A 13,902-nucleotide genomic window follows, 5' to 3' on the forward strand; every position below is an offset into this window, starting at 1 on the left:
ATGGTATCAGAATTTCATGTATATCTAGAATGAAATTTTGAAAATAACTTTGAAAATGGCAGAGATTTGGCTCGTATTTTATAACAGAATAAAATAAAACAAATCAGATTATCTTGTTACACCTTGGACGTTCAGAAAACTATAAAAAGCAACAAATTTCAGATGTTATACTTTGTTTATCTAGAAATGAGATTCTAATAATATGAAAATAGTGCATGATGAATATGAAGTTATTAGTTAATGCAAAGGAATGCGAGAACCCCAAAATCATCTAGTATTCATTAATAGCAGACTTACCTTTGACGATAGCTCTTTGTAGTCTTTTTTCTCAGATATATGGATGTGTGTGTGTGTGTTTATGTACACATAGAAGAATAAACCTAAAGAAATAGCAACCTGATAAACTTTTCAATGGAGTCCATTACAATCTTACCAATTATTAAATGAATTCCAGTATTCTCAAGGCAGAGAACATCTATTAATTTGTGTTTGACTTGTTTATTTTATCATCATTGCTTAAAGGTTATTTTAAATCTTCATTAAAGAATACCGAAGACAGATAACATTTATACTAATTTACACAGCTCAGGTTTGAATTGAATGAATAGAACCATTTTCTAAGTTTTATTTGCAAACTAAAAGAACAATTAAAGCATGAGATTTTTTTGTTGGAATTCACTGGAAATATTGAAGTTAATGTACTTGTTGGTATTTGATGGAAAATTACTTTTATGTGATTAAAATCTCAAATAAGTGATTTGGAACAAGCAATGTAAAACCCAAAGCCAACTTTTGCCCTTCAACAAATTAAAGAATGTAGCTCATATCATGTGAGCCCCACTCAGGGGAAGTTAATGTCATTTTAATAGCTGCAGCTGTTAATATTTTACATCTATAGTAGTTTAATTAAGCTCTATATTTGCCCACTGCATTGATCTGGCCTAGACTTGCCTATTAAAATTTGAATGAATGTATATACAGTTTCATTTTATCCAAAGAAAATTCTGAATTTTGCTGTTGAAATGCAAGCATTTGTAGCTGAGTTCAAAGTAAGAAACACAGAATCTGAGAGTTAATTTTACACATTTTGTATTAATTATATTCAAAGGTTCTACAAAAATGATTTTCTATATCACAAAGAATATAGTTTGGCTATTTTAACAGGACAATGTGGGCTGCCTTCTTACAGTGATAAAGGAAGGTTCATTGAATTCCCTAGGCAACCCCTAGTTCAATGCCCAAAAAGCATTTAGAAAGCCCTATTATTTGGGTTGTTAAAATAGAAGGACCCAAGCCTCTGAGTAGCTCTTTTTTTTATTTCTTTCTTAAAAACAAAAAATATTTCGAGACAGGGTTACTTTGTGTAACAGCCCTGGCTGTCCTGGAACTTGCTTTGTAGACCTAGCAAGCCTCAAACTCACAGAGATCTATCTGACTCTATCTCCCAAGTGCTGAGATGAAAAGTGTGGACTCCCACTGCCCTGCCTGAGTTATTCTTTTAGTAACTGATGTCATTGACTTAGATACTAACTAAGTACAAACACTATAGAACTACCTGATACCAATGCAACTACTCATTTTCTTTATCAGAGTTAAAACTAAATTCATAGTAGTGAAAATAACCGAAAGTTGGATATTTCCAAAACAGTTTATAAGAGAAAATCATCTAGGAGAAAGTATATTTGAATTAATTCTTTAATCACAGTTCCTGTGGGGGCATGAAATACAGCTGAAAATACAGACAGATACCTTCAGATCCACCTTTATTCATATTCTCTCTGTGTGTGCACGCTTTCTCTTTCTTTCTACACACGCACACACACACACTCAGACAGACAGACAGACACACCACAAACACAAAGTACCACACTGTCAAAAATACTCCTCTGAAGATACCATTTTTACAATCGAAGACTAGTAGCAAACTTCCTTGTAAATGGAACTTCTTTAAATTTATAATCTCATTTAATTGCCATCTTGAAAGCCATTTATACAATACAGAAAAATAGGCCTTTTTATGACAATAACAAGAACTTCTGAGCCCAGACATTGGAAATAATTCAAACAGAAATGTCAATCATTGTTAGATAACTTTATGAGCCTGGTGTGGGAACAAGCTTTGATGAGAACAGGACTTTGAGTTCTGCTTGTTTACAAGATCCCTATATTGTTAAGCAAGCATGTAGATAGAAGGAAATTAACCAAGGTGGAAGCTGTCATCTCCCCAAAAACTGGGTAAGACAGCACTCAGTGACAAGGCAGGTAATCACCCAGGTTGCCCTTCTTCCTGGTTGTCCATCCCTGGGTCCTGTGTTCACAAAAAGGGGTATCTGAGCCATTAGAGAATGAGAAAATCTACATGAATTTGATTTTTTATGGAATTTTATTTTGGATACTGGCTTATGATTACAGTGATATTATGAGATACTAATATAATTAACTAGAAATGATCCTAATACGTTAAGCAAGGTAGTAGGCAGAAACATGGGAGAGACATTGACAGGTAGAGGGCAAGTTTACATCTGACCTAGACAGAGAACTCATCCAATGGTGCAAAAACTGATGACTAAGAGAAAAACTGGATTCTTAGTTTTTACCCACCTATGATGTATCTTCCATTCTAAAATGCAGGGAAAAACTAAACACTCTAGTTCTCCATTTTTATCCAACTTGATCACATCAGCTTCTAAAGACAATGTAGCTTCCTTCTGTTGATTTCAGAGCTTGTAATTAGTGACTTCAGAGATGAAGTGGCCGAGTTATCTGCACATGACCATAATAAGCGCTGAATGTAGCTGTCAAAGGAGGAGCCATGCAAAGTGTAGGCTTAGTCAGGTGGAGTTGAGTGGACAGTTAGAAAAGCAGTTATCCTCTGTGCACATCTGAGCTGCTAGGATTAGAGCTCTTTGTTGTTAAGTTGAGGATACTCTGAAGGTTCCCATTCCAGCAGACTCTGCAGGACATCATTGTAATACATCTTTCTCAGCCCTCCTTCCTTTGCAGTCTTCCCTGTTCTCTCTCAGCTGATCCCAAATGTGACACCAAACAGCCGCCCAGGTATTTAGCTGAAGTGTGAATTGTTCTACAATTAGGATGAGGTTAATGACTGTTTTCATAGGGCAAAAACATGGTTTAAATTTGTGTTAAACCCTTTGGCTCAGTCAAGGATACCCTCTCAAGAATTTTCATAGCAAGCTGCCAGTCATTTTTTTCTTCTCTTTTTGCAAGCTATCATTACGTATTGAGATCAAAGAGAAAACTCATTATTCTTGTCAAGTTCTGCTTGTGTACAACAGGGCACAGCAGATTGTATCCGTGGTTATTCATGGCTAAGCCTACATTTAACAGCTAAGAAGCCATTGAGATTTGAATTGAAGTCAGAATTCTAGTTTAAGAACTAGAAATTATAGAGGGAAAGGCACAGGCTCTCTCCAGAGAACATAATTAGGGGTTTGTAGAAATCACTGTTCAGTGTGAATAGCACTTGCTAGTTATCTATTACCAGCCCTGATTTCTGTGTATACCATTCTTGAACTGCCACACTTAGATGGTTCTGCTTGAACAACCATTAGATGAGTTCTGTGTTTAGATCTTGAGATGAACAAACATCGGTAGTAGCAGTCTGACTACTCCAGGCACTTAAGTGAATGGTCTCACTGCAAAGGCAGAGGCTGCACATCTTACCTGAGATGAAGGTGTCGAGCCACCCTTGACCAGTATGAATATACATTACCTTACCTAACAAACTGTCCTGATTCAGCTCCTTTTAGGGTACTATTGAGATGGAACGAGTTGGCAAAGGAAGTGTGTGGCAGCTCATGATAGATATGCAGTTAAATTGATTGTTTTTCACGATTGCGCACAACATATAATAAAACATGCTGTATCTTATCAGTCTGCTTGTAGACAAATTAAAAGACACATTCTTGCCAACCTTATTCAAATATGAAGTTGCTGAAAATGAGCATGCCCAGGGACAGAAAGCTGTCAACTCCAGTCAAGTAACATTTCACAGCAACTGAAACATTGCTTTATGGCAGCTGCGCAAGTTTTTTTTCTGCATCCACAGTGAGAGTTACTGAGGTTGTTGTCATGAAACAACCAATCTCCTAAGACGCAGAGCTGCCATGGCTACTTTAGCTGCTTTCTGTTATGAAAGGTAAGGGCAGTTTAGCTTTTCCTACCGGTATTTCTCATCTGCCCCGCTTGGGGGTGGCTTTTCTCCTACTCTCCCCAGTACTAGGCATTGGGCTTTCAAGATTTTGTCCTGATTTTTTTTATGCATGTGTCTTATTCCTTATTAGTTTTTCAGTATATGGATAAATCAATGTAAATTTTAAAAGTAAAGGTGATGTTTCTCTGATTTCCTTCTCTGCATCCTTATCCTTAGTGTATAGGAGGGCAACTGATATATTTTTATTTTTTAACACTATTTCAGTTCTTTATCTAAATCCTATATGAGACTTTAGAAAAATAAAAAGGTACAGTAAATCACAAACAAACATAGAATTGTCCTGGCCACCCCGATCCTCCTTCCCCCAAAGGAATGTAGACAGTGTTTTGTGGGGGGCGGTTGCCACTTATTTGTTCTTACAGTTTTAGGGGAATAGTTCTTTTTGTGTTTTGCATCATAGTATATTATTAACATATCTGTTCCTCTGGTTTTATTGTACATTTTCATTAAGTTTGAGTTTATTAACTAGAGTAGAAATTTGGCAAATTTATAATTTTGTGGAATCCAACACTTTTGTGCACTGATTATACAAAGATAAAATTGACAGTTAACTTGAAATTATGAGATTCAGTAATTCTATTCATGCTCACCTTGTCAAATCCCTTAAGTTGCATGAAACCTACAGTGAGGCCTATGAATCATACTATTTGTTTAATTTTGCCAGCAAGTTATCTAACAAGCTAGACCTTGAATCTCAGTTTCCTTCCACCAGACAAAAGCATTTTATACCATGGTGTGTTGTTTACTCACCCTTGATTCTTGCAATTTAAAATTCTGTAGTAATTTAAAACTTAAGCCCACATTAGCTTATGTGAAATCTCACCTTTACTCCCTGTTTCTATTCACTATATAACCTAATTATGGAAATATAATAGCAAGAAAAAAATGAATGAAAGAAAAGGCGAGTAGAAAAATATGAATAGCATGCCAGATTACAAAGGTGATGTCTGTTTTTATAACAAAGTGCTGCTTTCAACAAATTGTTTTATTTATACACATATTATATGAAAAATAAAATTTTCTCTTCAGCTTTGGAACATTCTTATGCAAATATTACCTTATTTACTAGCTGACTTCTAATCTTTTTCCTCTGCTATTAAAACGTCAGGACTAAATGCTAATGTTATGAAGGTGGTCTGCACATTAAAATCGTAGAATATGCACATGTCCAAGTATTGTGCTGCAGTTGTAGTTTCTCTAAGAGCTGAGTGCTTTGGATTCTTACATATTGAATCATGAAGCACTTGTCAAAATAAATTCTCATCCTTGGCTCCCTTCCAAAAAAATTGACTACTGAAATATGATAGTATTTCTGTAAAGTATTGATTTGATCTACTAGAAACTTCAAGGACGATTAGAGTAGAAAGGTATCATGGAATGTACATAACTTGGAAACCTTTATTTTTAAAATTTCCTGTGCTCACATATGCTGTTGCAATGGCTTTAACTACTTTGGATTCTGTGAATACTCTGTTGCTTAAGTAAAAATGCCACTTGGTTCACATCCATAGTAAAGTCAATAAGAGACATCACAACAGAAATCACATGTATCTCCAGTCAGGGACCTTCATACATATTTAAATTCAAATGCAAACATCTAGTTAAGCTTTTGCCCCACCAATGGGATGCATTTTTAACTCTTCAAAATATTTCAAAATATACATATCATTATTTCCAACCCAACTTCTATGTTTTCTGTTTCCTTATCATGTTGTAAGACATTCTCCTAAGACATGAAACCATATAGATTGTTCATACATAGAAAATATTGATTATTTTGGTCATACTTCTTTTTGAATGTAGAATAGTCAGTGAATATCCAGTATATATATCTGTGCATCATTTTAACTTTGAACCTGACCAAATTAACATTCTAACTACATTGGGTTATATTAGAGTAAAGATAGGTTTTCTTTTTCTTTCATATTTCATTATCTCTATTTCCCTGGGAACTCAAAAATTAGTATTCGAAGTAAAATATGGAATGTGAGGAAACATAACTGATGAGTCTTGCAATCATTGTTTTCTGAACTATGGTCCCAATTTGTTAGTTCTGAAACTCATTTGATGATCCAGCATTTGTTTTAACACCTGAATATAATACATAAAACATCATGTATCTAGAGGTAATAGAATTTAAAATTTTTGTGAATGTTTTGTTTCAGTATGTATGTGTGTGTGCACACAAGCATACGTGCAGGTTCACACCTACAAACATATGTACACCCATGTAAGAGTTACATGAAAATTATAACCTTACTTACGTACTACTATCAGCAAAACACTACTTTATGGTGAGGGGCCTTTGAGGCCCACCCTTGGAGGAGGAGCTACTGGTAGCTGTTGGCCTCTTAGGAGGAAGAGGAGGGATGTAGTCACCAGTAGGTTGCTCATGTCCCAGTGGATGTCCCCAAACCCATGTATCTATGATTGTCTGAAATATTTAGCACAGACTTTGTCTCTAAGAGTACAGACATGGGAGGCTAAAGAGTGAGCTTAGTAGTCAAGAGCATTTGATGTGTAAACATGAAGACTTGAGTTTGGACCCAGCACAAATATAACAAGATAAATATAGTCTCCTGTACTCCTGTAACCCCAGAAGTGTGGCAGGTCCAAAAGAGAGAGTTTAGAGTTTTGGGGCTTGCTTACTACAATCTAACTGCAAACAGCAAGCTCCAACCTCAATGAGAGACTATGATGCAAAGGAATAAGGTGAAACTTGATAGAGGAGTCAGTACATCAGTGTACTACTCTGCTTCCGCATATACAAAGGGACAGATACACACACATGTGCTACATACATAGTTCACATAAATAAATACATATGTATTTATCCTCGTCATCTTTCTTAGTGTCTGTGTACGTCTGTCTGCCTGTCTGTTTTTCTGCTGCAGGCCCAGTGAGTTCTCTGGATAGCATATAGGAGAGACAGAGAGTGAATGACTGTGCCCTAAGCAGTGAATACCTGTATTACAGGGATGCCCAAGCACTCTCTTTATTTGGGAATTGTAACAGTGTGATTAAAAGCAATTTAGTTTTACCAATTACTGTTAATCTTCCTGAGCTAAATTAAGTTTTCTCTATAAATAAAATGGAAATTTGGGGAACAGCCATTGGAAAAATATATCCTTATTCTCATCATAGTGTTATATTGTTTGTTTTCTAAGTTGTATTTTTCAAATCAGTTCCTCTCAATTATGTGTATTTATGTTATCAAATGCTATTTCTAGGAAGACTTCATGAAGTGATAACTTCTCTAGCCTATTATTTTTCACATTTGTCTTGTATTCAGATTTCTTTCTTTAGTTTATAGCTGCTACAGTAGCTAGGACCCATCTATGCATTCGCTCCTTAGCTCTTTTAGACAATGCTGGTTAAAAAACAATTCTTTTTAAATGAATGTAGCAATCATTCTATTAGATATGAGTCTCCTCACCTCAATATTGTGCATTTCCTTTTCTAAAATCACTTTTATTATATTTTCAAGGTAATATTGCATAGCAGTGATTTGCTTCTAAATGGAAGTTTTCTTCTATATATTATCATGAATGAGAAAAATATAAATTAGTGATTTGTCTTTTTTCCCTTTTAAGCATCTTCCATCAAAATCCCCCACCATTTCTCTTTCCTTACAAGACCAAAAATAGCAATGTCTGTGAGGGTTTCTCCCCTGGGAGTTTTCCACTACTTTCTGTTAAAGTCTAGAAAGACAAATGCCTTCATAATGACTTGGACACCTGGGCACGCTGACAGTGGCTGCTATGCCCTTCTCCCTCAGAAAGACAAATTCCATTTTGAAGTTCAGCTCAAGATAGGACCTGCTGCCAGGATTTAAATTACTCCGGGCACAAAGCAGGGACTAGTAGCCTAATGTTCTTAGCTAGAAGCATGCTTGTCCTTTGGGAAAACCCATCATACTTGCATTCTCTTCCTGAACTTTGAATATCCCAGAGACTGCATGAGTATTTAGATACTTTCTGGCTTCCCAGTCTCTATCTCTGTCTTTCTGACTCAATCTATCTATTATAATTTATACCCAAAATGCAAATGTGGGGGTAATTAGGTAGTGGGTTATTGTGGTGTTCAGTGAATATCATTTGCATCATGAAGATAAAAACCTTTCTAGTGATAGATTACTGTTAGCAATTCTTATGATGTGACAGTATATATTTAAGTTTTTATCAGAAATACCCTTTCAACCACTTTTATGGATTCCACATCTTCTATATCTCTCAAATATTTCCATGTGAGTGAGTAAATGTTCATTTAATACTTGAGGCTTAGAAGCTATACAATTGCAGATCAATACATTTTTCCAGATTGGAGTGAGGAAAAGGAAACTATTGATTTTGACAAGTGATTTGGTTTAAAGAGATGATGTGGGATTTAGGGTCTGGGCAACCAGAAAATAAAAAAGCAGCCTCTGTCAAGAAAGAGAAGCAAATGATTTTTTCTTGAATCTCTCACCAAAATGTACCGGTGAACATTCCTGTGGTGTTTGTTATAATGTAGACTCTGTGTGTTTTATTAAACATGCAGAACAGGCGCCTAGTGTTTGTACACATGTATAAAGATGCCCAAACCAGGGAAATGAATCAATAGATGTCTGCACTAGGTGTTAAGATTCACTTCAATTTGGAAATCTGTCATTATTAGATACAAACAAACAAATCAGTTAAAGACAAAAACAAAAGTCTTCCCTTGGCTCACAAATTCATACTATTTTTTTGTTTGCTTGTTTGCTTGTAGTAAGGTCTCACTCTTTAATCCGTATGGTGGGAAACTCACTCTGAAGACAAAGTTGGCCTGAAACTCAAACAAATGCTCTTGCCTCTGTCTCCTAAATGAGAGATTAAACATGTGTCCCTTCATGGCCCCCATACTAACTTTGAAAGTAATCACAATAACCACATAGAGTCAGACTTCGCTGTAGAAAAATGTCCATTCCGTTATTGTATGATTTATTTAAATTTGAGCTGTTTAAAGTTGGCATCCATTATTAGTTATGTATACACTTTGGTTTTCAGTAAGCCAAATAGGACCACATTAAATGTAATTTGTTTTATTTCTAAGTTATGTAATCACATGGATAATTTGATGTTTAGAAGTACCAGACACTAAAATAAAAAATAGGCTATATGTTACATACATATATGTATATACATGTATATTTATATACATTCTTATACACATATATATTTACATATATTATATAAGGAAATTTGATTTCAAAAAAAAGAAGCCATGCTTTTGAAAGACAGCAAGGAGAGGTGTGTGAGTGGATTCTGAGGAAAGAAAGAGAAGGAGGACATAAGGTAATTATATTTTAATTTAAAATAACAAATGATTAAAATAGAAATGTCTGGCTTTTAGCAGCTCACACTCTACCATATAAGAGGAAAAAGCAGAAGCCCAGACCACACTGTATGCATAAACAACTTCATATTCTCTTTTCCTTGTAACAGGTACCATTTCTGTCAACACACTGCGCACTCCGTACACAGCTCCTGGTGAGAGTGAGATCCTGGACCTAGATGATGAGCTCTACCTGGGGGGCTTGCCAGAAAATAAGGCTGGCCTTGTCTTCCCCACCGAGGTGTGGACTGCTCTGCTCAACTATGGCTACGTGGGCTGCATCCGGGATCTGTTCATTGACGGTCAGAGCAAAGACATCCGGCAGATGGCGGAAATTCAGAGTACGGCTGGAGTGAAGCCATCCTGCTCAAGGGAGACAGCAAAACCGTGCCTTAGCAATCCTTGCAAAAACAATGGCATGTGCAGAGATGGCTGGAACAGATATGTCTGTGATTGCTCTGGAACAGGATATCTCGGCAGGTCCTGTGAGAGAGGTAGGATTTCAAAATTCTAGCGACTAGTCCCCAAGAAGAAATATTTACTAAATATCAACATCAAGCCTCAACCGAAACATAACAACTCCGAGTAAAGAAACCCCCAGTCCTAACCCCCAGACCTGACACAGGTGACTGGGGAGCCTTTAATGGTTGTCAGAGGGCCCAGCTGTGGGTACCCATAGCTCTTCAGGTGTGTTTGAGATGGCTAATTCATAACCGCTGCCGTGTTTGTCTTTAGCTGATCACAGACATGTTTTTTATGTCTAACGTTAAGTCTTAGTCGATTGTGAGCACCTCCCTTTCCTTGCAAAGAAAAAAATGAAGCTCTTTGTTATTCTGTTCCTCTCCCCTTACAAGCAGAGGAATGGATATTGAAAACAGAATGAGGGTAATGCCAACAGCTTGCGTGGAAACCCGTATAACAGAAGAGATAGCAGAAAAAAAAATGGTTGCAAGCATGTCCTTCTATCGACTCAGGGCTTTAGATGAATGGCTTAGTCACTATGCTCATTGTCACTTACGTTCTACAGTGAAACTAAAAGTCAATGTGAAAAAAATATTGGCGAGTTGCTCCTTTGTCCTCTCATGGTTTAAAGAGCATTTCTCCCTGAAGTGCTCCACCTGAGTAGTGCCAGGCCCTTCTGAAGCCGTGCAGTTGGTTCTTTTCCTTCAGTCCTAAATAGTCTATGTAATTTGCCCTGAAAATTCAAGAGGAAAAGGTGGACATTTTTCAAATGCAAAATTAAAATCTGCATAATAGAATTAGACAGGTCGATGGATTGCTTCACGTCATATTGACACAGCCTTTCCCTTTATGGTATTGCCTGATTATTGTAATCCCTGTGAATTGATGTTAGAATCTAGCTATTCCTACATACTGTGGCTTGTATGAGTACACTGTTTTTAAATTTCCTCTTTGCTCTTTCCTCCCTAATTAGTTTGTTTAGCTTGCTTTTGGTAAACTGCCAAAAAAAAAAAAAAGAGGAACAAATGACATAGTAAAAGTAAAATATAATATGAGATTAGCAAATCTGTGTGAATTAAAATTTTGTTTTCAATTTAATCACTCAGAAAGATGCCTGTTACCTGCCTCTTAGTTAAAGTGAAGCTGGAGAAAGTCTGTAGCTCCACTGTCTGAATTACAAAAACATCCAGGCATGCTCCACCACCCTGTGGCAGTCTTCTGTGTCTGCACATGGCAGAGTGCAAAGAGATGACGGAGCTTTTGGAGGCAGCAGGGAAGGAAGGGGATAACTAGATACTGTGATAAGTAGACATAGAGGTGGAGGACATGGGCAGATTTTAAAGGAGAATTTAGTAGCAAGCATCTTCACTGGGATTTAGTACACCTTTTTAACTTATGCTTAGCTGGAAACTTCTGCAGATTTCTTTGTCTCTAAGTCAGTTGTTTCTTGAGGATAAAAGGATGATATCATGTTATTCCTGTTCTGGGCTACAGCAGCATACTGCGAGAAGTATTTTCTCTTCTGAATTGATGTTTTACCCACATGGCTGTGCTCTCCTGAGAGCAGGGCTGATATAGGATGGTTGCCAGGCTCGAAGCACAGAATGTTGCTTCTGTCCAGCCCCTCGGCTGTGTCCTAATTCCACAAACATGAGATCATTCCTGGAGCTCTCAGTTTCAGATTACATAGAAGTATTTGACTATGTCTCTATACACCCATACTGTATTAGGTGGATGATTATGAGACTCAAACAACAATTCTTGAAATAAAAAGACAGTTGTAATGCTTCCATTTTATCGTTCAGAATAAATTGATAGGACAGGCTCCCTTTTATGCACTCCACATCATAGAGAATGGTGCTGCATTTATCCCACATTATGCAAGCAAAGAAAGTTTCATAAGAAAAGTATCTGTGACTTAAACAGGAAGGTATTTTATTCTATGCCTTCTGATATTTTAAGAAAGAATAATGTGGAAATGATGTCCTTCACAGATATTAAATGCTATGTTTTTTGTGTCTCATTTTTAACAAAATGAGTTTTGAAGGTTAGACCACTTAAAAATTATTCTGCAAGATAATGTGAAATAAGAGCATTGATGTGATCAGAGGTCCACTTCATACTTGTCTGTTAAAACTCTAACAGATGGAGGGACAGATGTCAGAGCCATACAATTTGGCTCCCTGTCTGATTTTTGTTGTTGATCACAATATGTGACTGCTTTTCAGCAAAACTGAGCACAGGTGTACACTTTAGACTTCAAAAAGGAACAATGCAAAGAAGCAAATTTATCAAATCTAATGACAAGGAAGAAAGATAAAGAGGACAAAGTAGAGACTGATTTTCATCCTCACTGGGAAGCAGTGTCTTGGAGTTATCCTTCTAAAGGACTATTTTTTATGTTCCAAACGATAAAACAATTTTCCAAATGTTAAACGATGCTACCAAATATCATAACCTTCAAATGTCAGAATGTTGTCTAACATTTATTTGGCAATTCTAGACTACAACCTTGTGCCTTTTCTATTTTTTGCCTAATTAAACATCAGCTCTAATTATGAGGAATCATTTAGGCTTTCAGTTGTCATTTATCAACAAGTTATCTTCACATTGAGATTAGTTTGAAATGACACAAGGGGCCTTGAGTTTTATGATTTTACTATTACTTCATTCCTGCAGCTTTTTGGAGCATGGTAAAAGGCTAATGAGCTTGATTTATTCTCTACTTTTGATTCTACTTCACAATACATACATGACTAATTATTAATTGTGTATTTCTAAAAAGATGTGTCCTCAGTTTAATTTTCAAATTAAGCAATTTTAAAGAAAAATGAAGTTATTTAAAAATGTTGTTATATAACAGAGTAGTTGTGCATATTAATTAATCAGAAGAAAGCTAATAATAGTTTAGTCTTTTCATCGGTATGGTGGCAAAGTAACACTACATAACGATTTATTACTTTTATTGAGTTATATGTTGCTTTGTATAATTGACCAAAGGCAAGAAAGAACCAAAAATTAATAGATGTAGGGTGAGAAACTTCCACATACAGGCATTTGTGAGTGCAAATGATTTAATAAAGAATGGACCTGGAATGGGTGGAATAGAGTAACTGGAGAGAACGGCAATGAGAACTGAGGACAGAGGGATTCTAATTGCAAAAGCAAAGAGGAGGCATTATTTATTTATCTAGCAGGGAGGGATTCCCCATGTAAGGGTTCAGCTTGGCTGATGTGTGCAGAAAAATAGAGCAGACATAGATAGTCCACAGAAATAACTATTTTAGCTATCTAGGTAAGAAGAAAATGGGACTCAAATAGTAAGGTGAAAAGGTAAAAAAAAACTGAGATAAAAATGTAATTATGGCATGAAGGTCTATAAACTTGAAAACAGAATGCACATGGTAGAGAGAGGACCTTGCTCAGTAATGAAAACGTCATTTAGTGAGAAGGAAAGGACCAGAGGACTTTTGCAATGTGTTCATATGGCGAAAGGCAAATTAAGAATGAGACTATAACTCCATTTTACCTGGAGATGTCAAATGGGCAATAAATGAAGAAGTCTTCGCTCAGAACGGAAGAGGGAAGAGAGCTCACAGGTGCCTTTAGATCTGTTCATCCCAGTCTGCAGGGAGAGAGCAGAGGATAAAGGAAGGAATCCTAGAAACAGAGCGCAATACTTTGAGAGATTCAGGTTTCACAATCGAGCCTTGAATGATAACAACTGATAATTAAGGTCTCCTGGAAACCGTACTTGACTGTCCAGACTTTCAGAAAGATAAACTTTGAAAGCCACACCAGAATAAAATCTTAATTATGAACACAATGACACCAGTAAAGCTAATGGCTAT

General features: G+C 36.3%; 1 protein-coding gene across 44 annotated transcripts in view; it reads left to right on the plus strand.

Moving 5' to 3' along the window:
* The window catches only part of Nrxn1 (neurexin 1), a 1,109,587-nt gene that overhangs the window by 476,918 nt on the left and 618,767 nt on the right, over positions 1-13,902 (plus strand). For all 44 annotated transcript variants that reach the window (XM_075984298.1, XM_075984300.1, XM_075984304.1 and 41 more), the window contains one exon: positions 9,700-10,083. In XM_075984298.1, coding sequence (XP_075840413.1) covers positions 9,700-10,083 — 384 coding nt within the window. The remainder of the gene's footprint in view (positions 1-9,699; positions 10,084-13,902) is intronic.

The sequence above is a fragment of the Microtus pennsylvanicus genome, chromosome 8, assembly GCF_037038515.1.
Source record: "Microtus pennsylvanicus isolate mMicPen1 chromosome 8, mMicPen1.hap1, whole genome shotgun sequence".
Lineage (NCBI taxonomy): Eukaryota > Metazoa > Chordata > Mammalia > Rodentia > Cricetidae > Microtus > Microtus pennsylvanicus.